Source organism: Microcaecilia unicolor, chromosome 5 (assembly GCF_901765095.1).
Source record: "Microcaecilia unicolor chromosome 5, aMicUni1.1, whole genome shotgun sequence".
Taxonomy (NCBI): Eukaryota; Metazoa; Chordata; class Amphibia; order Gymnophiona; family Siphonopidae; genus Microcaecilia; species Microcaecilia unicolor.
Genome location: NC_044035.1, coordinates 123,525,862 through 123,553,206, shown reverse-complemented (window position 1 = coordinate 123,553,206; position 27,345 = coordinate 123,525,862). Strand labels below are relative to the sequence as shown.

Below are 27,345 nucleotides of genomic sequence, written 5' to 3'. Positions count from 1 at the left end.
TTCAACCTGCTCTATAGCCTTAAAAATATTCCAGTGCTTTTGTTAGAGGAAGAAATTAAAGATTTAGGAATCCAATGTTTATCACATTCCATTCATGCTCAAGACAAATAAATAGTAGAGTGAAGGTTTGGGAGTTTGAACTTTTGCCAGCCCTCTTGGTAACTGGAACCTTTGTTGGCATTTGATTTTAGCGAGCGAACAGTTTAAGAGTGTTTTTGGCTGAGTTCTGATCTGTTTCCTCCCAGCCCTCAGCCTTTCTCTCTGGCTGGAACTGAAGATCAGCTCAGCACAAAACTGCTTGGGCTCCCACTCTGAACAGTGAAGCTTGTTTGAAAGTCTCATCTTGTCTCCTCCTGGCAGATCAGAAAGGACCACTGTTCCCAGATCATGCGTGCCCTCTTTGCACTGACTTTCCTTCTGATTATGACAGACCAAAGGTTTTCAGGTAAGTAAGTCATCTCACTGCAGAGATTTTAGCAAGTGTATGTTTGAAAAAAAGTGATGTGGTAGCTATGTTAGTCCACTTTTAAAGATAATAATAGAACTAAATCAAAACAGAGAAAAGAAAATAAGTTGATACCTTTTTTATTGGACTGACAATGCATTTTTTGATTAGCTTTCAAAGGTAACACTTCTTCAGATCGGAAATAAGCAAATGTTGACAAATATTAGAATATATAAGTGAAACACGAAAGCATTCCAATGACAGTCTCACAAGAAGAGGGTGGGGTGGGTGAGGTGAGAAACAGGGAGAGCTGGGTGGGTTAGAGACAGGGAGAGATGGATGGCTGCTAAGGGAGTGACAAAGCAGTAGAATTTTATGGTTTATAGTGGGATAGAAAACCCAGTTCTTTGTTAAATCCTGTCTGGTGGGTGTCAAAATATTTAATCATTTTGACTTCAAAGGTCTTACGTTCCTGGATTGTCTTAAAATTTCCTTTTATGTTTGAAAATTGTGTTTGAAAAACAAGTCATGCTTTCTTTATTTGCGAAGAGAAGCTTGTATATTAAATGATACAGAAAATCCCACGAAAGCAGGACATGCTCTTTAGAAATAATGCATTTCATTAATTGTTTCATGAGAAATAAGTTACAAATATATGGAAACAGAAGACAAATGTTATTTTTTTTTTCAACACAGGAATTCCTTCTGTACTTTAGAAAAGGCTTCCTTTTGGCTATGATCCTATGTTGTATATAATTATGCCTTTAGTTAATTTCAGGGAGCAGATTTACAAAATAGGATTTTAGCATTTAGGAGTCATCTGCTGGAAGAGTAACTAAGAAAAAAATCTATTCAACATACAACTTCGGGCACAAAAGTGCATTTTTTTCAAGCAGGAATCAAAATGAGATCTCAAGAAATTAGGGGCTTGTAGCCCTCATCCTCCAGCACTTTAACAATATGGTGTTTAATATCTGCAGGATAGAGCTGAATATCTCTTTTTTGGCATGAGAAAAACTAGGGCAGGATAAATATATCTGGATGGGTAGGTGGGAGGCTGAGGGGGTACAGTGACAGTATAAGCCATTGACTGGACAGAATATTAGATCATATTCAATAATGTCAGCCATAAAACTTCTTTAAGTGATATGAGACAACATACAGCCTGTGTCAGACTATGGGGCTCTTTTACTAAAGTGTGTTAAGCACATGGGGGGGGGGGGGAAGATTCTATATTACTACTGCTACTACTACTATTTAACATTTCTAAAGCGCTACTAGGGTTACGCAGCGCTGTACAATTTAACATAGAAGGACAGTCCCTGCTCAAAGAGCTTACAATCTAAAGGACAAATGTACAATCAGTCAAGTAGGGGTAGTCGAAATGGGGCAGTCTAGATTTCCTGAAAGGTAAAAAGGGTTAGGTGCCGAAAGCAACATTGAAGAGGTGGGCTTTGAGCAGGGATTTGAAGATGGGTAGGGAGGGTGCTTGGCGTATGGGCTCAGGAAGTTTATTCCAAGCATAGGGTGAGGCGAGGCAGAATGGGCGGAGCCTGGCGTTGGCGGTGGTGGAGAAGGGTACTGAGAGGAGGGATTTGTCCTGTGAGCGGAGGTTTCAGGCGGGAGCGTAAGGGGAGATGAGGGTAGAGAGATAGTGAGGGGCTGCAGACTGAGTGCATTTGTAGGTGAGAAGGAGAAGCTTGAACTGTATGCGGTATTTGATCGGAAGCCAGTGAAGTGACCTGAGGAGAGGGGTGATGTGAGTATATCGGTTCAGTCGGAATATAAGACGTGCAGCAGAGTACTGAACGGATTGAAGGGTCGCCTAAAAATCCACGTGGAAAACATTTCTGCCTAAACCTATTCTATAAGCTGCACCTAGATTTATAGGTGGAAATCGTAGCACCTAAATCTACACGCCTCCATTTACACCAACGAAAACATGGCTTAAAACCCGGTGCATAGATTTAGCCGCTGAGGGCCATATTCTATAACAGCATGCGTTAATTTTGGAATGCTCATGAAATGCCCATTTCCCTGCCCATTAGCATGCCCCTTTTTGCCTGTGCACATTAGAGGTTAGGCGCACTGCGTTACAGAATACGCTTAGTGAATTGTGTGTGTAAATTCTAATTATTACTACTACTACTACTTAACATTTCTAAAGCGCTACTAGGGTTACGCAGCGCTGTACAATTTAACATAGAGGGACGGTCCCTGCTCAAGGAGCTTACAATCTAATAGACAAGTTATTAATTAGTGCTCATTATTGCTTGTTAAGTGCTGTTATCAATGCTAATTAGCTTATCAAGCCAATTAACTTACATGCGTTTTTATAGAATATGCTTGTATTTCGGTGCGAACTCTAGGCAGACTATATAGAATACATGGGGTTAATGCATAGTTAATGCCCAGAAACAGGCTACTGCATGACCGTATTAAAGGGTTTTTGTGGTAGGTTGTCTGTTGTTGTGTGCTAAACAACACTGAATTTTTCAGAAGCTTTCTGTCAGGTGGGATGGGTAGAGAGTGGGTGTGACAGCATTAACCAGCTAGGGTGAGATTCAGTAAATGACACCCAAAATTAGGTGAGTTTAAAATCTGTACTTTTTATTTATTTTTTATTTGTTACATTTGTACCCCACATTTTCCCACCTATTTGCAGGCTCAATGTGGCTTACATAGTACCGAGAAGGTGTTCGCCATTTCGGTTGATAACAAATACAAGGTTATATTGTGGTCGAATGAGATTGGTGTGTATCAGGTACCATGATGGTCGGAGGGAATGAAAATTGTATATTGTCCAGTACAATCATTGGTTATGTGGTGTTGCTGGGTGTGGGGAATTACGGTGGGCCAGTGGGGTCAGCTTTTTTAAAGAGGTTGGTTTTTAGTGATTTCCTGAAGTTTAGATGGTTGTGGTTTGTTTTCACAGCATTTGGGAGTTCATTCCATAGTTGTGTGCTTATGTAGGAGAAGCAGGATGCGTAAGTGGTTTTGTATTTAAGACCTTTGCAATTCAGGTAATGTAGGTTTAGATATGATCGTGATGATCCGATTCTGTTTCTGAGATAGTCCTATATAATAATTCTCACCTCCAACGTTCTATGCTTGGGACCGTGGCTCCCTGGCTGCAAGTGGTCTGCGAGGCAGACACGCACGGACGTCACTGACGTCAACACAGCTGATTCCAAGGCAAGGGGAGGAGTTTCCCTACTCCTCCTACTGCCTCGGAATCAGCTGTCACCCCCCCCCCCTGCGCTACGGCCCCCTCGAAACCCACCCCCTCCCACGAACCTGTCGATCCCCCCCCCCCGGAACGCCGAAAACCGCACCCCCCCTCTCGCCGCTGTTGTGCACTACCTTCGGGTGGGTTCCTCAATCATCTTCTCAGAAAGTTTAACTCCGTGCGTCTGACGTCAGACGCATGCAGAGGAACTTCCAGACAAGATGATTGAAGAACCTACGGGAAGGGAAGAACAACACTTCAGCTGTAAGCACAGGTAGCACAACAATGGCGGCGGCGGTGGCGGCAGTTTTCGCTGGGGGGGGAACGACAGGTTCGCAGAAGGGGGGGTTCGAGGGGGCCGTAGCACGGGGGGGGGGGGGGAATTGCCTGCCTAAGGCCCGTTTCCTTGCCTACAGAAACGGGCCTTTTTTACTAGTATTCTATAAAGAGTGCTCTGCACAGAGTACCCTTTACAGAGTAATAGCTCAGCACGGATTTTAACGGCACCTGATGGCAGGCGCACAAATCATATCGTATCTGATCAAACATGATACACGTAATAGAGTTAAGAGTTGCAGAAAATGGGGGTTTCCTGGACTGATTTTGATTTAATTTGATTACTGCCTTGCACAAATGTATTAAAGTGGTTTCCAAAAAAATTCAAGAACATATGAAAATCAACCAATTTTGGCTAATAGAGGGTTTTCCAGATAATGGAACATATACCAAAGCCTATGATTTTCAGATAATGGGAGGTTTGCACGGGCTTCCTTCTGAGTCCAACCTGTATGAAAGCTGGCAGATTTTAGAGAAAGGATCATGAGAAATTTTCTCTTCTAGCCCCCTAAGGCCTGCTCTGAGCTGGCATTTTTTTTTTTACAGCGGTATGAGCAGCTTTGTTTTCTGCACTGTTCTCTCAGCATTGGGAGGGAATAGGAAATGAGTTCATTAACATGCGTTTGACTACATTAGCATGCTATTTGTGCTAATCTTTGGTGCACTCATTGTTTCCCACGCTATCTGAGCATTCTATGCACACTAATGCAGGTACTAGTTCAGCGCTAATGGCCTCTTGTGCCCGCATTTGCTTCTGAGCATCGGGGCATGAGGTCTGAGCATCGGGGCAAAACCAGGACTGAACTAACTTGTTGGTGGACATGGGTAATGTTGCAGGCTTAAGTAGGTTTCAAAAGGAAACCTGGAGAGCAACAACAGTCTTTCATTTCAAACAACTCTTTACTTCGGCTTTTTGAATTATTCTCCATCCCATTTCAGAATAGGTTAGCATTCTAGTAGTTATATTGTTTCCGGTGAAACAGGATTTTGTGCAGGTTGTGACCCTTCATAGTGCACCAACATGAGCTCTCCGGAGATGACGATGTAGATGAATTTTTGAGACCAGAGGGGGGCAGCGCTTGTCTGTGCCTGAGCAAAGAGCAGCTGGGTGTGGAAACAACAAACAGGGCAAAGGAAAAGAGTTTTGTTTCTTTTCTGTGCTTCAGAAAGTGGAGGTAAAATTTTAGCCAAATCATGGCACATTGCTGAAAAATCTTGTACATTCTCACAGAGGCCGGACTGAACACCATAGTTCAGAGTGAGAGAGAGAGAGATAGATCCCCAAACCTAATTTTATACAAAAGTATGCATCAGAGCTAGTGCAAGGTGAATTTTCAGCCTTACAGCCCCCCTCAATTAATTTTCAGGCCACTAGCCTGCAGCTCCCCCACAATTTTGATCAACTCAACTATCATGATCATCGCACAAACATCCTTTAAAAATACAGACTAAAGAATATGCTATGTGACTGTCAAGGCCTATTGTTATGCTCTGACTTCAGTTGTTCTTTGCTGCTCCTAAGAAGTTGCTGCCCTAGGCTCCTGCCTAATAGTTGAGATGCCCTGGTAGGCATAGATTTATAGTCTACAGTGGTGAGGCAGACACTAGGTGGTGTTGCACGTCCTTGCTCTGGTGGGATATTATTCCATTGAGGGAAAGTGGTTAGTGCAATGGATTTTGATGCTGGAGAACTGGGTTCAAGTCCCACCACTACTCCTTGTAACTCTGGACAAGTCATTTAACTCTCCATTGCCCCAGGTACAAATAAGTACCTGTACTTACTATATTAAGTGCTTAAATGTAGTTGCAATAACCACAGAAAGGTGGTATATCAAGTCCCATTTCCGAGTTTATCAGGACCTACAGATTGAATAATGCTGCATGCACCTGCTAGCACAGACTCCTCCTTTAGGCAGAAGCTACATGTTAAAAAGAAAATAGAAGGTTTGTTTGAGTTGGACTGTAGCAGTTTCCATCTGTGGGGAATTTAGCTGGGAAAGAAACCAGTCACAAAAATGCAGTCAATTAGTGGAAGCCAAAAGTCAGGGACAAGCAGATGTATCATCTTCACATCCTCTCAGTGTCATCCTCATATGATTTTCTTCCAAAGCATTTGAAAAGCCTTTGATGGTTAGCGGCAGTTCATTTTTAGGATTCTGACAGCAAAAGCACTGATCCCTTATAATGAGTTTGAAGTATCTGTTCATCCCTTGTACAAGTAAAGGCACATGAACAAAGCTACTGTCCTTTCCTCTTCCCCCAAACTCCAAGCTGCTGATGTTTTACTCTTGCACTCCACAGCCCTCCACTCTAGGGCCGGTTTTAGATATGGTGGGGTCCATGGCAGAAATTAAGGAGGGGGCTCCTGATCCCCCAATCTCTCCACCTGCATTGCTACTACGAGGTCTGGGCATCTGTTCCCCTTCTCCCCACCAATCCATCTCCCTCCCTTCCCCTCACCATGCGGTCTTCTTTAAAATTTGTATTTCCCTTCTCAGAGGGGGCCCAGTACAGCAGCCATCCTCATAAGCTGCTTCTGGCTGTTCCAAAGCTTTCCCTCTCTGCTGCAATCCACCCAAGTGGAAACAGGAAATTGCAAGGCTGGCAGAACACAGCAAGCAAGGTATACACGGCAGGGGGGCGCCAACATTCGGGGGGGGGGGGGAACCAGAGACTGCCATGCTTACCCTTGCTTACCCTCCCCCCCACCACAATGCCACCATCCCACTCCCTCGTACTACTACCTTGCCGCTCGCCCTGGTGGTGTAGTGGCCTCTGCAGCTGCAAGGGCAGGAAAGAATCCCACTCTTTCTGCCCGCTGCCGCTACTCTATCTCCAATGCTCTCCACTTCTCTGTTCTATGCCACGGACAGCCCTGCCTTATTTAAAAAATGGCTGCCGAGACTGCCGCTGAAGTCTTGGCATCCATTTTGAGAAAACACAGCGGCGGCGGCCACAGCACAGAAGAGAAAAGCGAAGAGCGCTGGAGACTGAGTAGTGGCAGCGGGCAGGAAAGAGTGGGATTCCTTCCTGCCCCTGCAGCCACAGAGGCCACTACACCACCAGGGAGGGTAGCAAGGTAGGACTGTAGTACATGGGAGAGAGATGGTGGCATTACTGTGGGGGGGGGGGGGGGGCAGGACAAAATATAAGGAAACCAATGGACTGCATTAGGGGTTTAAAGCCCATTTAATTATGTTAAAACAAATGAGAGATCTGCATGAAAGAAAACCATTTTTTTTATTATTTTGACTTATGAAAACCACTTGTCCCTAAAACATGCTCAAAACAGAGTAATCCATTTGTACAAAAGAGATGAGATGAAGATGTGATTTGAAAGAAGAGTTTAATTCTACTTCCAATCTTTATAACACCAAGCTTCCCAAGGCAGATTACAACAACAGTTGTCCATGGCATTAGGCCCTAATGCAATTCCTAATGCCACGGACAGCCATTTTTTAAATACGACGGGGCTGTCCTTGGCATTGAACAGTTAAGATGAACCCATCAGTAAACAGGATATCTTCACTGAAATTTGGACATATATTACTGTATTTATAGAACAGTGTAGAAAAAGGAGCACAAAATATAGCCTTTATTAGTGCTGCTTCCACCAGCTACAATCATTTTTAAGCAGTTTTACTGATATTCAATTTTATTTCATAATATTAATATCCACATATGGGAAGCTTTCAAATAAATTAAAAAGCTGTCAAGATTTAAAAAAAAAAAACCCTTTTGTTCTTCACCTTTTAAGGCACTGGGCTGAAAAAGGGTGCAGGGTGGGAGAAGGGGAGAGGGAGAAGAGAGAAAAGAGATTCTGGACCAGGGAAGGGCGGATGTCAGAGACCTAACCACTGGTCCTGGGAAATTGTGTCGGGGGGGGGGGGGGGGGGGGGTAATGTGCAAAGAGGAAAAGCTCTGGGGCAGCTGCAGGAAACTTGTAAGAATTGTTGCTGCACCGGGGCCCCTCTGAGAAGGGAAATACATTTTTTAAGAAAATTGGGAAGGAAGGAGGAGACAGACTGTGGTAGGAGAAGGGGAAGAGATACCTGGACCTGTGGGGCCCCCTGGAGCTGTGGGGCTGAAGGCAGCTGCCCTGTTTGCCTCCCCCTAACACTGGCCCTGATTCACTCCCCCCTTCACTCCACTGTACCTCCATCACACCTTCCACCCCTTTGGTAGGATACATGTTTAGCTTCGCCGCAATTGATGGATGAAATAATGTCATGAGTATTTAGAGGAAGGGTCAATGTCTCAGTTTTTTCCCTTTAATTCCAAGACTTTGCCCAGTGAAAATGCTGTTGTAGTTTTCACCGATAAATCTGAAGCATCTTTAGCACTTGAATAAAATTGGAGCAAAGTTTGGACACATCCCAACCCTCCCCCCTCCTTAAAGAAAAGTAGAAACATGGACATGGTGGGAATAGCAAAATGATCAAAGCTTGGACTGACAACATAAATTGGTATAATTAGGGTTTCTGATTGTAGGTTTTAACTGATAAGTAATCAATGAAGCACTCCAGATGCAAAAAAAAAATCATAATCGGTGTTTCTTGGATAAACACCAGAAAACTCCCTCTTCCCCTAGTGCATTCTTATCCCTCTGCTGACTTGTCTTGTACCTTCCACTCAGTATCTGTGCTGATGACTGCTAAGTGACACAGACATGCACAAATGGTGCCCAGAAATAGTACCCGCAGCCTGAAAACACGGGTCAACACAGAGGGAGAAATTCTATAAATGCATCAAAAATTAGGTGCTGATAAAAACTCAACACCATTCTATAATGGGCACTCTGGGATGAGCGCCGAATTCCACGCTCGAATTTGGGCACAAAGACCTAACAGCAGCTGAAACCAGGTGTAAATCCTGGTGTGCAAACTGGGTGCAGATCCATGCTATTCTGTGCCACTGTGCATATCTGTTGTGAACACCTCTGACCCATCTGTGCCCCTCCTGGCCATGCCCCCTTTTGAGTTGCACATGATCCAATTTAGATGCCCATTGCTACAGAATAGCGTGCGGCAAATTGGCGCCCGTATCATTATTAGTGCCAATTAACTGCTTGTTAACTCCAATAATTAAATCATCTGAGACCAGTGGCATAGCAAGGGCAGGGCAGTGGGGGCGGTCCGCCCCGGGTGTCAGCGGGTGGGGGGTGCTCCGTCGTCTCCTGCCACCACCCTGCCTTCTTTTTTAAAATCCATGCAGCGACGCAGGCAGTGCCTCACGTCTGTCCTGCGTGTGCTGTGAAGGAGAAAATCGCATCGCTGGCGTCGGGCCTTCCCTCGCTGTGTCCCGCCCTCTTCTGAGGTAACTTCCTATTTCCTCGAGGGCGGGACACAGCGAGGGAAGGCCCGACGCCAGTGATGCGATTTTCTCCTTCACAGCACATGCAGGGCAGACGCGAGGCACTGCCTGCATCGCTGCATGGATTAAAAAAAAGGCAGGGTGGTGGCAGGAGAAGAGGGCTCTGTCGGCTCTTGACAGGGGGGAAGCTCAGAGGGGTGCTCAGAGGGGAGAAGGGGATTGGGAAGGGGTGGGGTGCTCAGAGGGGTGCTCAGAGGGGAGAAGGGGACTGGGGAGGGGAGTGCTCAGATGGGAGAAGGGGTCTGAAGCTGGATCTGGGGTCTGACAAGGGGGCAGGAGGGAAAATGAGTCCATGCCTGGGGCAGGTGGGAGAATGGGTCTGGGGCTGAAAAGGAGGGATGCAAGGCATGTGTTGGATGAAGGGGGGAGCGTGAGGGAGGGCAGACCCTGGATGGATGGGAGAGGGAGGGCAGATGGATTGAAGGGGCAGAGAGAAAGGGCAGATGGTGGGTGGAAGGGTGAGAGAGAAAGAGGGCAGACTGGGGCAAATGGTGGATGGAAAGGGCAAAGATAGAGGGCAGATGTGGATGGAAGAGAGAGAGACAGGGCAGATGTTGATGGAAGGGGGAGGGAGAGATGGCAGACTGGGGCAGATGGTGGATGGAAGGGGCAGAAATAGAGGGCAGATGTGGATGGAAGGGAGAGAGAGGGCAGACAGTGGATGGCAGGGGCAGAGAGAGAGGGCAGACAGTGGATGGAAGGGACATTAGAGAGGGCAGACACTGGATGGCAGAGAGAGAGCGAAAACAGATGCTGGATGGAAGGAAGACAGTGAAAAGAAGATGAGGAAAGCAGAAACCAGAGACAACAAACTGTAAATAAAATATATATTTTTATTTTTTTGCTTTAGGATATAGTATTGTAGCTGTGTTAATAAATGTTTATAAATAGAACATGTAAATAAGGTAATCTTTTTATTGGACTAATTTTAATACATTTTGACTTAACTTTCAGAGAACAAAACCCCCTTCCTCAGGTCAGGATAGGATACTGTAACAGTACTATACTGTATTGACCTGATGAAGGAGATTTTGGCCTCTGGAAGCTAAATGTATTAGTCCAATAAAATGGTATTTATTTTCTGTATTTCTTTTATTTCTATTTGTTAATTTGTAAAGTGGTGATTGGTATTAGTTTTTTCAAATTTACATCTGCTGTCTTTATATGTTGCACAGTACTAGGGGACATTTTCTGTTTCTGTGGTATTGCATTGTATGCAGAGTCTGGCATCGGGGGTTCAGTTTAATTTTTGTCTAAATAGAAAGTTTATGATTACTTATTATATAGTGGATTAGGGTGTATCTGTGTTTGTGAAAATTGGCATTGACTGCAGGATCCACGATCTGTACTAATCTGTCTGTTTTCGTTTTACAATAGGTGAATTGATGTTCTAGTGCTCACTGTGGTGTTTAAGATGCTTTCCTTTTCCTTGTGTGACTCGTACAAATTACTGCTTATGGTATGGTAGAATTGCTCTTTAGGTCCTGAGTGTTTTGTATTCTCAGTATGCCTAGTACTGGATTTGGGGAAGGGGGGGTGTTAAAAAATGACTGGCCCCGGGTGTCATCTACCCTAGCTATGCCACTGTCTGGATCCAGCTTCTGCCTATTTTCTATATCCATGTGCACTTTTTCTCCTCTCTTCCTTTTCCCTCACCTCATCTCCTTCCTCACTCTTCCCTCGCCTCCATCCATGTCCAGCATTTCTTCTCTCTCCTCCATCCACCCATGTGCAGTGACCCTCCTGTCCCCCCTGCCATCCATCTATGTCCAGCAACCCCCCGTCCCCTCTGCCCTCCCCTGCCATCCACCTATGTCCAGAAACCCCCCTCCCCTGCCATCCACCCATGTCCAGCGACTCTCCTGTCCTCCCTGCCCTCCCCTGCCATCCACCTATGTCCAGAAACCCCCCTCCCCTGCCATCCACCCATGTCCAGCGACCCTCCTGTCCTCCCTGCCATCCACCTATATCCAGAAACCGCCCTCCCCTGCTATCCACCCATGTCCAGTGACCCTTCTGTCCCCCCTGCCGTCCCCTGCCATCCACCTATGTGCAGAAACCCCCCTGTCCCCTTTGCCCTCCACTGCCATCCACCTATGTCCAGAAACCCCCCTCCCCTGCCAACCACCCATGTCCAGCAACCCTCCTGTCCCCCCTGCCCTCCCCTGCCATCCACCTGTGCAGAAACCCCCCTGTCCCCTCTGCCCTCCCCTGCCATCCACCTATGTCCAGAAACCCCCCTCCCCTGCTATCCACCCATGTCCAGCGACCCTCCTGTCCCCCTGCCCTCCCCTGCCATCTACCTATGTGCAGAACCCCCCTGTCCCCTCTGCCCTCCCCTGCCATCCACCTATGTCCAGAAACCCCCCTCCCCTGCCATCCACCCATGTCCAGCGACCCTCCTGTCCCCCCTGCCCTCCCTTGCCATCCACCTATGTGCAGAAACCCCCCTGTCCCCTCTGCCCTCCCCTGCCATCCACCTATGTCCAGAAACCCCCCTCCCCTGCCATCCACCCATGTCCAGTGACCCCCTGTACCCCCTGCCCTCCCCTGCCATCCACCTATGTCCAGAAACCTCCCTGTCCCCTCTGCCCTCCCCTGCTATCCACCTATGTCCAGAAACCCCCCTCCCCTGCCATCCACCCATGTCCAGCGACCCTCCTGTCCCCTCTGCCCTCCCCTGCCATCCACCCATGTCCAGCGACCCTCCTGTCCTCCCTGCCCGCCCCTGCCATTCTGTCCAGAAACCCCCCTCCCCTGCCATCCACCCATGTCCAGCGACCCTCCTGTCCCCCCTGCCCTCTGCTGCCATCCTCTTCTCCCCCCCCCCCAACCAAGGAAGGATAATTTTTCTTTTAAATTTACCCTCCGTCACCGGAATCCAGCACAGCAGCGTCACTGAAAGCGCTCCTCCCCTCCTGAGTTCCCCCGACGTCTCTAGCAGAACAGAAGCTCTTCCTGATTCGTTCATTCTCATTGTCCCGCCCGGGACGAATGAACGAATCAGGAAGAGCTTCTGTTCTGCTAGAGACGTCGGGAGGACTCGGGAGGGGAGGAGCGTTTTCAGTGACGCTGCTGTGCTGGATTCCGGCGACGGAGGGTAAATTTAAAAGAAAAATTATCCTTCCTTGGTTGGGGGGAGAAAAAGAGGTCGGGCAGGGTGGCGGTAAGCATGGCGCGGCGGCGCCGTGCCATGCTTACCTTGCTTGTTTATGTCCGTGTCGGACCAGCCCTGGGAAGAGGCTGACTGAGGCGCGCCACGCGGGGCCCTATGCGGCCGCCTCGTTTGCCTTGGCCTAAGACCGGCCCTGCCCCCAAGAAGCTGGTGACCACCTAGTCTTGCCTAATGGTTGGGCTGGCCCTGTTCCTGTTTTTTTTTTTTTTTTAAATAATCTGTCCTTTTTTCTTAATGATAAGCTACCACTTGGATCCCCCACTCCTCTTCAGTCTTCTCCCTTATGGGCTGATGATCAGAAGCAAATGCAGGTGCTATAGGCTGTTAGCTCCATACTAGCACCTGCATTGGCTCGCTGGCTGCGGCAAACCCTACGCCAACTCAAAGTTGGTGTTAGGGTTCGCAGACCATTGAGGGTGAATGGTGAGCCCTGGCCAGCATGTATTTGTATATTCTAGCAGGCCCCCATTCCCCCCAATGCAGCAGCCCCCCTGCAGGAACCCCGACCTGAACCCCCCAGCAACAGGGGGTTGGAGGTCCGTCAGACCTCTGGTCCTCCCAAATTCCCCGCCTCCCCCGCCCGCGCGCGACACATGCTGGACAGCGCTCACCATTCCTCCCCAATGGTCTGCAAACCCTAACATCAGCTCCAAGCTGGCGTAGGATTTGCTGCGGCCACCGAGCTAATCTTTGGCACGCTGGTCACTGATCATGGGGATTGAATAGGTTTAGCATGCATTTGCATGCTACTTGCGCTAAGAGCCCTATTTTGCATGCATTTGCGTGCTAGTTGCATTCAGAGCCTGCAAGCGCATTGTTTCATGCGCTCAGGGGCTCTGATCATGGGGTAGTAGCAAACACAGGCGCTAGTATGACACTAACAGCCTCTGGCGCCTGCGCTTGCTTCTGATCATCGGACCATAGATGAGTTAGGCTGTTTGGCACCTATGGTGATTCACCTTTTCTTCTTTATTACTCTGTGTAATTGAAAATAGTGCTCATTAATTTGGCTCCCTGTTTATTAGAGGACTGTAGTATGGGTTAGATGAGATGACATTTTGCTTTCTTTCTTTCTTTCTTTCATTTTTTATCTTATTGATTCCTTTGTATTTTATCCCATTATCAAGATCAAGATTTATTCTAATTGTAATATAAAAGTTTGCATAAATAATTTTAAAAGTATTTCTTTCTACAAGCTTAGCTTTTATCCATCTGTAGTGAACAGTCCCTCCTTTCTACTACTACTACTACTACTATTTAACATTTCTAGAGCGCTACAAAGTGTACGCAGCGCTGTACAAACACAGAAGAAAGACAGTCCCTGCTCAAAGAGCTTACAATCTAATAGACAAAAAGTAAAGCATTTAAATTTAAAATATTTAAGCAGTCAAGCACAAGAGAACAGTCACAGAAGGACAGAAGATGTTGAAGGGTGGTCAGTGTGATTAGGTGTAACTCTGGTTGGAGTAGTGGGAGAAGGTGATAGAAGAATAGAAATGGGTGAGGTAAAGTAATGAGTGGGTTGATAGGGAGGTTACCACGTGAGCATTTTGTTTCACTAGAACTCAAACATCTAAACCCCACCCTTGGATGCATTCCATTTCTCATGGTAACGACTTGGATATTAGGTCAAATCAGAGATGACGGCTTATTTAATGTAAAACATGTGGCATCTGTTGCACAGAGAGGCTAAACTCTCCCAAATTCCATTTGGCAAATTCCCTGAGTACACACACACACACACCGACATACAGAAACAACTTTGCCCATCTGATTGTTGGCATTTCTACCATTGAAAGAAATCCACAAAAAGTCATTTCTGGTTTGATTTATTTTCAACCTCCAGAGTCTCAGTATACTAAATCTTTCTCAAAGCGTTTCTCAGTTTGGTTCTTCTGTGGTTCCTTTGGAAGTGCTTTCACTTTTTTGTTTTATTTCCAAATGGAAGGGCACCACCAAAACATTGGTTTCCCAGAGAACAACAGAAATATATTCCGTCTTACTGAGCTCATAAAACTCTGCTCTAGATCAGCTGATGAACAGCTGGAAGAGACTCCCAGATGTGAAAACAGTCTGCTAATGAGGACACAGAATGGGAAGATGCTCTCTAGAGACACACAACAATTTTCTACTCATTACAACAGTTCTCTGCTGCCATAGTGGATTTTAACAGGCGGTGCTGGTGCTGTCTGTATCCTCACTAATACTAAACCATGCGTGTCCCTTAGGATTTCCAATAGCCTTTTTAAAGCTGTTTCTGCTAAAATCGTGCTGGTTTTAACTGTCTTGCAGACGTGTTGTCCTATAACAAGTTCTCTCTTTCATGAGATAATCTTCCTAGATACCTGTTTGGACCATATAGTACTCCAAACAGGATGATTTCTCATCCAAAAAAAAGATTAACAAACCAAGATACCCCCACCCCACTATGTTTTTATTGGAAAAAGTCAGACCGGCCGATATTCAAAACAATTTAACCGGCTAGGAGGCGCACCTGGCCCATTATATGGTACTTATCCGGCTATCTGCTGATATTCACCGGACGATTGCTGGCTGTCTCTCGCTGAATATTCCAGGTTAACACTTAGTGAATAGCTGGCTATATTGCACGATATAACTAGGTATCTTCCAATTTCCAGCACATCATTGGCTAAGTTTGGCGCAGGTCTTTGACTGCTATGAACTTAGCCTGCCAGCTAACAACTTGGCCAGCTATGTTCTTAGCAGCCAAAAATAAACCAGAATTGGCTCAGCATTGAATATCTAGCATCATCGCCGCCCACGGGAGTTAGCCAGATTAAATCCTGCGGTCTGAATATTGGCCCCAATGTGTCTTTGTCAAGCTTTCAAGTTATCCTCCCTTCATCAGCGCAGTGGAGAAACAATGCAGTTACACTGGGTTTAAATAGTACAAACCAGGGGCATAGCCAGAATTGGATCTCAGGGGGTGGACTGGAAGGGTAAGGCATTTCCTTCTCCCCCCACCCCACACCATGACGTTAATCATACCTTTGCTGGTGGGGATGTACACATTACTAAATGAAATCCTAAATTTGTGCCTGAGGCAATAGAGGATACAGTGACGGACCTGCTGAAGATCACAAGGAGCATCAGAAGGGAAAGGGAAATGGGACTTGATATACCGCCTTTCTGAGGTTTTTGCAACTACATTCAAAGCGGTTTACATATATTCAGGTACTTATTTTCTACCAGGGCTCTTAGCCTGCTGCTCTAACCACTTGGCCACTTCTTGAGATCTGCTATTTATCCCCTAACCTTCCCAGAATCAACAGCTATCCTACATGGGACATCTGCCTGCAATGTCAGTACTATCCCTAGCGGGCCACACATAGAAAATTTGGAAATGCACCATATAATTCACTGCCCACAAAACTCAGGAGGAGATGCACAAAGCTTGCCATGCTTGCAATGTTTGCTTTAAACTGGTTGTAGCCAGTCTAAAGAAAATGTTATTTAAAGCCTAATACATAAAGGGGTTCACCCTGTAGCAGCTACTGATAATCCTATGCAAGCAAGCTCATCAGTATTAAAATGACAGGAAGAGATAACAGGATTTCAGCACTAGGAAGTCTGTTGGGAGAAAGATTTATTTATTTATTTTTTGTTACATTTGTACCCTGCGCTTTCCCACTCATGGCAGGCTCAATGCAGCTTACATGGAGCAATGGAGGGTTAAGTGACTTGCCCAGAGTCACAAGGAGCTGCCTGTGCCTGAAGTGGGAATTGAACTCAGTTCCTCAGTTCCCCAGAACCAAAGTCCACCACCCTAACCACTAGGCCACTCCTCCAAAAACTTCAATAAAGAAAAGCCTACAGTAACCTGCATCAATTGGACCATCCAGGTATATCAGAACCAGAAACTCTAAAGTTCAAACCTGCAATCCGTGAGTTAAGAAACTTATTTTAACTAATTAATCTAATTCTATAACTCTGAATCTTTTAGATTCCTCAAAACTAAAGGAACCTATGCACTGTCTCCAAGAATTTCACATAGAAATGCTAAGTGCAGCCATTTGTTTCTCTATTTGATGGAATGTTAACTGATCTGCATTCAAGCGAACTTGTAGCTAAGAAAAGCAATGTTTAGGACTGTTTCAGTGCATTTATCAGAAAAGTTAAACATGAAAAAACAGAAGATCTGTGGAAGTTTTAAAACCAGAATCTTTGAGAGACTGTGCCAGCACTGACTACATTCCTAACAGCATTCAAGTCAAGTACCTTCCTTTTGTCTTTCAAGCACCTTTCACTGCTCAAGAGCAACCCCTCCCCTCTGGGTTGTCAGCAATCAAAGGCAGCTACCTTGATACCTTGTACCAATACATTGTAAGCCGCACTGAACCTGCTATCGAGCGGGAAAGAGCGGGGTATAAATGCTACAAATAAATAAATAAGTCAGGAGGAAAACTGTTTTGTATTGGCATACGTTTTTAAGCAAGCATAAGAAGAATTAAGAAATGAAATTAGCTTAAAGTGACTGTTGCAGAATTGATCAGAAACTTTGAAGCAGGATATCAGAGTGAGACGGAATCTTCCAACTTGAGTTCTTTGTGTTGCATCTGTCACACCTCTGTGCTAATTACCTTGAAGGTGCTCTGAAGTTCCCCTCCCTTCTTCCTCCAGCCAAAGCCAGAAATTTGAGCCCTGAAGATCCTCTGGGCAAGGAGGGTGGGAAGCAATTAGTTGCTAAGAGGCTGATTGAGGGAGGACCCTGACTCAGAGCTACTCTCCCCCCTCCTATCTCCTCTGCTCAATATCTTATCAAAGCCAGAAATCTGAGCATGAAGATCCTCTGGGCAAGGAGGGTGGGAAGCAATTAGTTGCTAAGAGACTGATTGAGGGAGGACCCTGACTCAGAGCTACTATCCCCCCTTCCATCCCCTCTGCTCATTTTCTTATCACTGAAACATGATCCAGTACTGATCTCAACAGCTTGAAAGGCAGACCCTCTTCCTAAATCAGTGAAAAGAGGGAAGCAACTTAATTCAGTGAAGAGAGGGAAGCAACGATCAGTAGCCCACAGCGAAAAGAAACCAAAATGAATACCTTCAAACTACTCCTAATAATCTACTCCTTAACACTGATCCACTTAAAACTAACCACCCCTCTTGATGATTGTATAGTATACATATAATGTTACTTTCTGTAAGATCAGATACACCACACCTCAACAAACTGACAACAACTTAAACAAAGGAAGACCACCAACATGCAGACAACCACCACAGAATGCAAAGAAGGGTCCAAACAAACTCACCTCAACAAAGAAACGATAACTAATAAAAGTCCACACAATACCAAACATAGAAGACCCATTCCAAACAATCCAAGTGGGCTACATCAACGCCAGATCCGCAGTAAACAAAACAGCAATGCTAACAGACTGGTTCATGGCAGAAGACCTTGACCTACTCTTCATCAAAGAAACCTGGATCCATGACCAAAAGGACCCCATAATTCTAGACCTATGCCCTCCAGGATACAAAATCACACACTGGAGCAGAAAGGAAAAGAGAGGCGGAGGCATAGCACTAATCTATCTTTCCCATTTTACCACCGAAACCACTGCTGAGTCCATGACATCTCAACTTGAAATGGCCTCAATCAGAATCCACAACAAAACCCTTCGCGATCATTTGAATTGTGTCCTGTTTTACAGACCTCCAGGTAATTGGAACGAAGGCCAGACTAACTTCATGGACTTCATTTCAAACACATGTGTAAACAATTCCAATGTACTAGTAATAGAAGACATCAACCTTCACTTAGAAGACCCAAACTCAATCAACGCACAAGAATGTAAGGAATTCCTCCAATTATGGGATCTCAAATGGCCACAAATGCAAGCAACCCACATCAAAGGGCACACACTTGATCTCATCTTACACAAACTTTCAACAGACCAGAACTTAATAATAACAGATATTAAATGGACAGAAACACCATGGACTGATCACTACAAACTAAACTTATCCCTACACTGGCGGAAGAAGGAAGTACACCAAATACAAGAACATACATCCTACAGAACAAGAGGTCAAGTAGACATGAAAACATTCTGGCAACAGATATATAACAATGAATGGTCAGCACAAACAGACTCCATTCACTACCTCAAGGAATGGGATAAAAGATGCAATTGCATACTAGATGAAATAGCACCATTAAGAACAAGATCTTCACGTAAGCATAACTCAATACCATGGTTCAACGATGAACTGAAAAAGCTAAAAACACAATCCAGAAAACTCAAACGAGCATGGAAAAAAACAAAAGATGAACATACACTCAACACATGGAAACAATCACAAAGAAAGTACAAATATGTTATAAGACAGACCAAAAGATCATACTATAAAACTAAAATAGGGACAGATTACAAGGACACGAAGAAATTATACCAACTCGAGAACAAACTCTTAGACACCAACCTGGTCACTACATCGAATACAGACATCCCATCTGCAGATGAACTTGCTAAGTATTTCAATGAAAAAATTGTAAACCTATGCAACACGCTACCACAGGACAACACTGACATCGAAAACTTCCTTAACGAGTTGGACCCAACCACTGGAGAATACCCAGCTGACTGAACCTGGTTAAATTTTGTCCTCCTCACCATCGACATAGGAGCCGATTCTGTGGGTGCTTGAGCACCCCCAATACTGAGAAAATTCCTTGTATGTGTCCAGGAAAGGGTTATTTCCACTGGGCTTAGCACCCCCAATAATTTTGAAAAGTTGGCTCCTATGACCATCGATACAGTTGCACGGGCGATCAACAGGTTCTCCAACTCTCACTGTAAACTAGATACCTGCCCCAACTACCTAATGAAATCCGCCCCGACCGTTTCATAGCAGACCTCACATCCCACCTAAATTACATGCTACAGCAAGGTCTCTTCCCTAAGGAAAATGGCAATATCCTATTCACCCCGATACCAAAAGACACCAAGAAAAAAACAAATGAAATCACTAACTACTGTCCAGTAGCATTCATCCCATTGTCAGTCAAACTGATGGAAAGCATGGTAGCCAAACAACTTACAGAATATATAAACAAATTCTCAATATTATACAAATCATAGTCAGGTTTTCGCCCCCTCCACAGCACAGAAACAGTACTACTCACTCTCCTAGCCAAATTCAAGCAGGAAATAGCAATAGGCAAAAATATCCTCCTCCTCCAATTCGACATGTCTATTGCATTCGACATGGTAAACCACAATATATTAATAAGAGTACTAGATAAGTTTGGGATTGGTGGAAACATACTTAGCTGGATCAAGGGTTTCCTAACCAGAAGAACATACCAAGTAAAATCAAACTCAAACATATCATCACCATGGAAAGCAGACTGCAGAGTACCACAAGGATCACCGTTATCACCGATCCTCTTCAACCTAATGATGACCCCACTAACCAAGTCTTTATCCAACCAAGGTCTTAACCCCTTCACCTATGCAGACGATGTCACAGTATACATTCCTTACAAATCTAAACTGACAGAAATCATTAACAAAATCAAGCTCAGCTTGAACATCATGGACTCTTGGTCAAATGCATTTCAACTAAAACTCAACAAAGAAAAAACACACTGTCTTATCCTCTCATCCCAACACAGCGCGGATAACCCCACAATTATCAACACCCCAGATTACACCCTCCCTATCTTAGACAGCCTGAAAATCCTCGGCGTTACATTGGACCACAACCTAACATTAGAGAGCAAGTGACATCCACAACAAAGAAAATGTTCCACTCGATGTGGAAACTCAAACGCGTGGAACAATTCTTCCTGAGGGAAATATTTTGCAACCTGATACAATCAATGGTACTAAGCCATTTAGACTACTGCAATGGAATTTATGAGGGATGCAAAGAACAAACATTAAAGAAACTTCAGACCGTTCAAAACATGGCAGCTAGATTTATCTTTGGAAAAACGTGATTTGAAAGTGCAAAACCCCTCTGCGAAAAACTACACTGGCTCCCAATCAAAGAACGCATTGCTTTCAAAATCTGCACTCTGGTTCACAAAATTGTCTATGGTGAAGCTCTGGGATACATGACAGACCTGATCGACCTACCAACTAGAAACACATCCGAATCAACACGAACATACCTAAATCTGCACTGCCCAAGCTGCAAAGGACTCAAATACAAATCAACTTACGCATCCAGTTTCTCCTACATAAGCACACAACTATGGAATGCATTATCAAAAGCCTTGAAAATTACGTATGACCACCTAAACTTCCGGAAAAAACTAAAAAAAAAAAAAAAAAGAAGAGTTGTGTTATGTCCATTACGTACTTTAGTTTTGCTGTGCTGCAGAGATCAGGCATTTATGTTGGATCAGTAGGGTATGCCTTTTTAAACAGCTTAGTTTTTAATTTTCTCTTTATTAAATTTCAATTAAACATTTACATAAAATAAATGCAAAGGGAAAAAAACATTATCTAGAAAACCCACTTTAGGAAAATTTCCTTAAACTTAGTCCACTATAAGATCAAGATATAAGGAAAACAACAAGAAGAAAAATTATTCTAATTAAACAAAAGAGGTTGGTGCACACTTTCCAAACCAGCGGTTTCAGCTACCTGTAGGGTCCATCGAGGTCGTTACAACATTGCCACCTTCTTTAACAGTAATAAACTGTAGTAATTTAACTGGGTCAAAGAATACATAACACAACCCTTATGTTGTACGATTCCCTAATGTGGCTGTGCCACAAAAACTTTATCTTACCACAATATCACTTTGTATTTGTTTACACCGGAGTCTGCAAACACCTCACCGGTACTATGTAAGCCACATTGAGCCTACAAATAGGTGGGGAAATGGATACAAATGTAACAAACAAACAAACAACAAATAAATAAATAAAATGAGCATTCTGGCTAATGCACAGACAATTCTGTGTACTTTTAATGCACAAAACTTAACAGCAGGTCTGGAGCTGTTGTTAAGTTTTTGCATGGTATCTTTGGAGGGGCATAATCAAACGGGGCACCCAAGTTTTCCTGAGGGCGTCCTCGCAGGACGTCCTCGCGAAGGGGTGGGGAAAACCGTATTATCGAAACAAGATGGGTATCCATCTTTCGATAATACGGTCGGGGACGCCCAAATCTCAACATTTAGATCGACCTTAGAGATGGTCATCCCCGATTTTCAGCAATAATGGAAACCGAGGACGCCCATATCATAAATGACCAAATCCAAGCCATTTGGTCATGGGAGGAGCCAGCATACGTAGTGCACTGGTCCCCCTGACATGCCAGGACACCAACCGGGCACCCTAGGGGGCACTGCAGTGGACTTCAGAAATTGCTCCCAGGTGCATAGCTCCCTTACCTTGGGTGCTGAGCCCCCCAATCCCCCCTCAAAACCCACTACCCACAACTGTACACCACTACCATAGCCCTAAGGGGTGAAGGGGGGCACCTACATGTGGGTACAGTGGGTTTCTGGTGGGTTTTGAAGGGCTCACATTTACCACCACCAAGTGTAACAGATAGCGGGGGAATGGGCCTGGGTCCGCCTGCCTGAAGTGCACTGCATCCACTAAAACTGCTACAGGGACCTGCATACTGCTGTGATGGTGCTGGGTATGACATTTGAGGCAGGCAGAGAGGTTGGCAAAAATATTTTAAAACTTTTTTTAGGGTGGGAGGGGGTTAGTGACCACTGGGGGAGTAAGGGGGATCCCCGATTCCCTCCGGTGTCATCTGGTCAGTTCAGGCACCTTTTTGAGGCTTGGTTGCAAGAAAAATGGACCAAGTAAAGTCGGCCAAGCGCTCGTCAGGGACGCCCTTCTTTTTCCATTATCGGCCGAGGATGGCCTTGTGTTAAGCACGCCCCAGTCCCGCCTTTGCTATGCTTCCGACATGCCCCCGGGAACTTTGGTCATCCCCTGCGACGGAAAGCAGTTGAGGGCGCCCAAAATCGGCTTTTGATTATGCCGATTTGGGCGCCCCTGGGAGAAGGACACCCATCTCACAATTTGTGTCAAAAGATGGGCACCCTTCTCTTTCGAAAATAAGCCTGTTGGTGGTCCAGTGGACCCCGCCAACATTACAACTCCTTGGTGGTCCAGTGGACCCTGATCCTGACCCCACCTCCCAAAACCTTTAAAGACTCCCAACTCCCGGTCCCCACGCCTGCCTTCCAGAAACAAAAATTCTTGGTTGTACAGTGCACTACCTCCTGAAACCCTCCCCCCCCCCCCCCCCCCCCCCCCCGCACCAAAAAAACTCCTGGTGGTCTAGTGAAAATCCTTTCAAGCCCCTCTCACTCAAAACAACTCCATGGTGGTCTAGTGACCCAATTCCCCTCCCCTCCGTTGTACTATTAACCCTTTAATTTCATTTCTTTGTGCACTGGCAGGAATGTTAGTTTTAGAATGATCCAGACCATATTCATTCTAACATGCCTATTGCTTTTTCCAACAGAAGCAGATCCCAGCAGTGCCTCGCCTGGAAGTGCAGCAAGAAGTGCCTGGTGCACTCAACACAAAACTCTCCACACTCACTTAGATGCTATTGAGGAGGTAATAGGACCTTTATGCTAGATGTGGTGAAGCTGTTTGTTTTTCTGTCCCCACAAATAATCCAGATAATCATGCTGGGTGAATGAAGACTAGTGCTGAAAACCAGCTGGGGAATAGGCTGCATTTGATCAAATTTATTCAGAATTTACTAGCCCGTCCATCAGAAACATGTCTAGGTGGCTAACAAGATAAGTAGTGAAGCATGGAGGAGAGAGGGTGGGGAGAAACTACAATTTTGATAGAAGAGAGGGAGATAGTAAGAGGAATGGTATTGTCTAGTCTGTCAGGTCTGATATGCTCACCTCCATGGACTGCAAAAGGGAGGTTAAGAATAGCATCAGAGAAGAGAAACATTTCAAGATCCATTTTGAAGTTTTGCAGAGATGATCGATATTGAAGGGATTGAGGTAGTTTGTTCCAGTGATCTGAACCTTGGACTGAAAATGCAGCAGAGGAAAGGCCCCACTGGACAGTGCAACAGCTTTCAGGCTGTCTCTGCTACGATCCATGCTGCAACAGGTGGAGGCCCAATGCCGGACCTGGGTACAGAAAGGGGGATGGAGAGATTCTGAACTGAATGGCTGGGAGGGAGGCAGAGGGGGAGGTAATATACTTAGGGGGGGGATAGGGAAGAAAGAAAGAGACCTGGAGCTAAGTGAGGGGGCAGTTGTTGGCGCCCCCCTCCCTTAGGCTCCAGGTCTCTCTCTCTCTCTCTCTCTTCCCTCTCCCCTCTGCCTCCCTTCCAGCCATCCAGTTCAGCATCTCTCCATCCCCCCTCTGTGCCCGGGTCCAGCATTGCTCCAGCCCTGCCCCCCCATAGGCCTCCACCTGCTGCAGCATGGATCATGGCAGAGACAACCTGAAAGCTGTTGCACTGGCCAGTGGGGCCTTTCCTCTGCTGCATCCCACCTCTCTGATGCTACTTCCTGATGCCAGTGCAGCGGCTTTCAGGCTGTCTCTGCCACAATCCCCAGTGCAGCGTGTGGAGGCCTTGGGGTGGGGCAGGGCAGGGCTGGGCTGGACCCAGGTGCAGAGAGGGGGGAATCAGGTGATGCAGCTTCAGGTGGCCCCTACCACGGGGTGGTCCTAGGCATTTTGCCAGGCTTGCTCAATGATAGCTATGCCCTTGGCACACAGTACTTGCCACATGTGAATTTACTGTTTCCTCATGAGGAGCTATGAAGTGGGCAATTTTATAAAGTGTGGCCCAATTTTTTGAAGTGTTCAAAAATTAGGCACCCAAACTCAGATAGTATTCTATAATGGCATCTGGTTTCCCAGATTCTGTTCTAGAACACAGCCTAAGTGCCAACACTTACACCATGTGAAAGGCAGGTGTAAATGTTGGCACCTAGGGGCACAACTTACAGTATTCAATTTGGCTCTTACGTGTGTGACCCACCCCCCACCCCCCACACACATGCATGCCCCATAAAATAGAATAGTGCCTATGTGCAGTTAGGTGCCTAACTTCCATTTACCCCTATATAGAATTATGGGGTAAGGGCATCAACACTCATTGCACACAGTATAAAGAACATCTTAGTGTGGTAACTGCAGAGGACACTCCCAGCAATTATTGCACAGGCTTTGCGCTAACCCTGCAGTATTTGTTATTAAAATGTAGTAAGTCCAAAAACTTACTGTACTTTACGTAAAGGACCCCAAAATACAGAAGACTTTTAGAAAACAAGGGGGGGGGGGGGGGTCCTGAAACTAAGCAGTTATAAACAGTGGTGTGCTGGTAAATTTTTAACAACAGGCTCTCTCCCCGGTCCACCTCAGCGCCTCCCCACCACTGCACCCCCCCCCCGTCCACCTCTGCGCCCCCCCCAAAAAATTGCAGAGCTGGCTATAGCGGGGGAGGGGGGCAATTCATTACTCTCTCCAGGAAAAAAAATTAAATGATCCTAGGTTCCAATCTAATTCATGTTTAATGTGTGATAAAATGCCATAAATAAGTAAATAAATATAAACTTTTAATGTTGAGCACCTGATTCTCAAAGTGAACATATTCCAAACACTATAATGAAAATAAAATGGGGTTTTTTCTACCTTTGTTGTCTGGTGACTGTTTTTCTGATCATGCTGGCCCAGTATCCGATTCTGCTGCTATCTGTCCTCTTAACTCCGTTTCCAGGGTTTCCTTTCCATTTATTTCTTTCCTCCTTTCTTCTTCATTTCTGGTCCTCAGCTTCTGCCTATTTTCTTCATCCATGTGCAGTTTTTCTCCTCTCTTCCTTTTCCCTCATCTCATCTCCTTCCTCACTCTTCTCTCCCCTCCATCCATGTCCAGCATTTCTTCTCTCTCCCCTCCTCTCCCCTGCATGCACCCATGTCCAGCAGTGTACCCTCCTCTTCCCTGCCCTGCATGCACCCATGTCCAGCAGTGTACCCTCCTCTCCCCTGCCCTGCATGCACCCATACCCAGCGACCCTCCTCTGCCCTGCATGCACCCAGATGTCTAGCAGTGACCCTCCTCTCCCCTGCATGCACCCATGTCCAGTAGTGACCCTCCTCTCCCCTGCCCTGCATGCACCCATACCCAGCAACCCTCCCCTGCCCTGCATGCACCCATACCCAGCGACCCTCCTCTGCCCTGCATGCACCCAGATGTCTAGCAGTGACCCTCCTCTCCCCTGCATGCACCCATGTCCAGTAGTGACCCTCCTCTCCCCTGCCCTGCATGCACCCATACCCAGCGACCCTCCCCTGCCCTGCATGCACCCATACCCAGCGACCCTCCTCTGCCCTGCATGCACCCAGATGTCTAGCAGTGACCCTCTTCTCCCCTGCATGCACCCAGGTCCAGCAGTGACCCTTCTTTCCCCTGCCCTGCATGCACCCATGTCCAACAGTGTACCCTCCTCTGCCCTGCCCTGCATGCACCCATGTCCAGCAGTGTACCCTCCTCTCTCCTGCATGCACCCATGTCCAACAGTGTACCCTCCTCTGCCCTGCCCTCCATCCACCCATGCCCAGCAGCGACTCTCTTTTCCCCCCTGCCACCCCCTCCCGAGTTGTTTTGTGAATTCTTCTTCTCCCTCCCTCCCTCCCAATCCGGTCCCTCACCGCCCGCTTGTTTTTTAAATTCTTCGCTTCCAGCGCCGAGTCGCCGACTGTCCTGAGTCCTCCCATGCCGATTCGCACTTCAAAATGGCCTCCGAGACTTCAGCTGAAGTCTCGCGAGGCCGCCTCTGGAAGTCTCGGCGGCCATTTTTAAAGCGCAAATCGGCAAGGGAGGACTCAGGACAGTCGGCGACTCAGCGCTGGAACCTAAGAATTTAAAAAACAAGCGGGCGGTGAGGCGGATCCGGAGGGAGGGAGGACGGAGGATGGAGAGCCAGAGCCGGCTTGCTATTTTCAACAACCGGCTTGCAAGCCGGAAGAAAATTTAACAACCGGCTCTTGCGAGCTGGTGCGAGCCGGCTCCAGCACACCACTGGTTATAAATAAAGATGGCAATTTTAAGTAGACTGCACAGTGGTAAGATACAATAAATGGGTTTTCTTGTACTCTTATAACCTTAAATGAATTTACTTGTTAAAGATAAACTATCTGGGTAACTCCTCTTTGAAAATTCACTTAAGCTTACACAGGTACAAAAAGTGCCCGTGTACCTTGTCTTTGCTCCGTCTGTGGTTTGTTTAGGCATAGAAATCTAGGTGCTTGTATGTGAAAATTCTGACACCCCCTCCCAAACCCTCCTACCAATTCCAAACCCCGAAATCCTCCTCACAAAATAGACCCCCCTGAGATTGTCCCCTCAGATCAACCCCCCCTCCCCCATGAACAGCCCCCCCCCCTTCAGGGTCTACCAACATCCCTGGTGGTCCAGTGGGAATCTTCTGGGCAGAAACGCATAGCTAAATAACCAAATAGGACCACAGAAAAAGCAATACTAACTGTTAGGACTGTTGTCACTTAGCTCTGAATTTTGGCCGGCATCTGCATAGCTTTTGGGTAGCCGCTGATGGTTCTTTGATATGCTCCCCTCCTCCACAGCAGTACTTCTGACACCCCTCCCAAATCTTCCTCTGGGATTACCCCTCCCCAAGTCACCTACCCTGTGACCACCCCAAGATATGCACCCTGCCTGAGACCAAGCCTCGAGTCTTCAAGGCAGGAGCAATCCCCGCTCTTTCCTGCCCCTAGCAGTATGCAGTTCACACCCTTTTTCAGTTCATTTCCCACCCACTAACACAGCATGCACTG

The 27,345-nt window shown here is 46.2% G+C and overlaps 1 protein-coding gene across 1 annotated transcript in view; it reads left to right on the top strand.

Moving 5' to 3' along the window:
• Positions 1 to 223: 223 nt before the first annotated feature.
• Positions 224 to 27,345, top strand: part of LOC115471170 (placenta-specific protein 9-like) — a 39,044-nt gene continuing 11,922 nt past the window's right edge. Inside the window, exons 1-2 of the mRNA XM_030204871.1 lie at positions 224 to 445; positions 23,033 to 23,130. Of these exons, the coding sequence (XP_030060731.1) occupies positions 388 to 445; positions 23,033 to 23,130 (156 nt within the window). The 5' untranslated portion in view covers positions 224 to 387. The remainder of the gene's footprint in view (positions 446 to 23,032; positions 23,131 to 27,345) is intronic.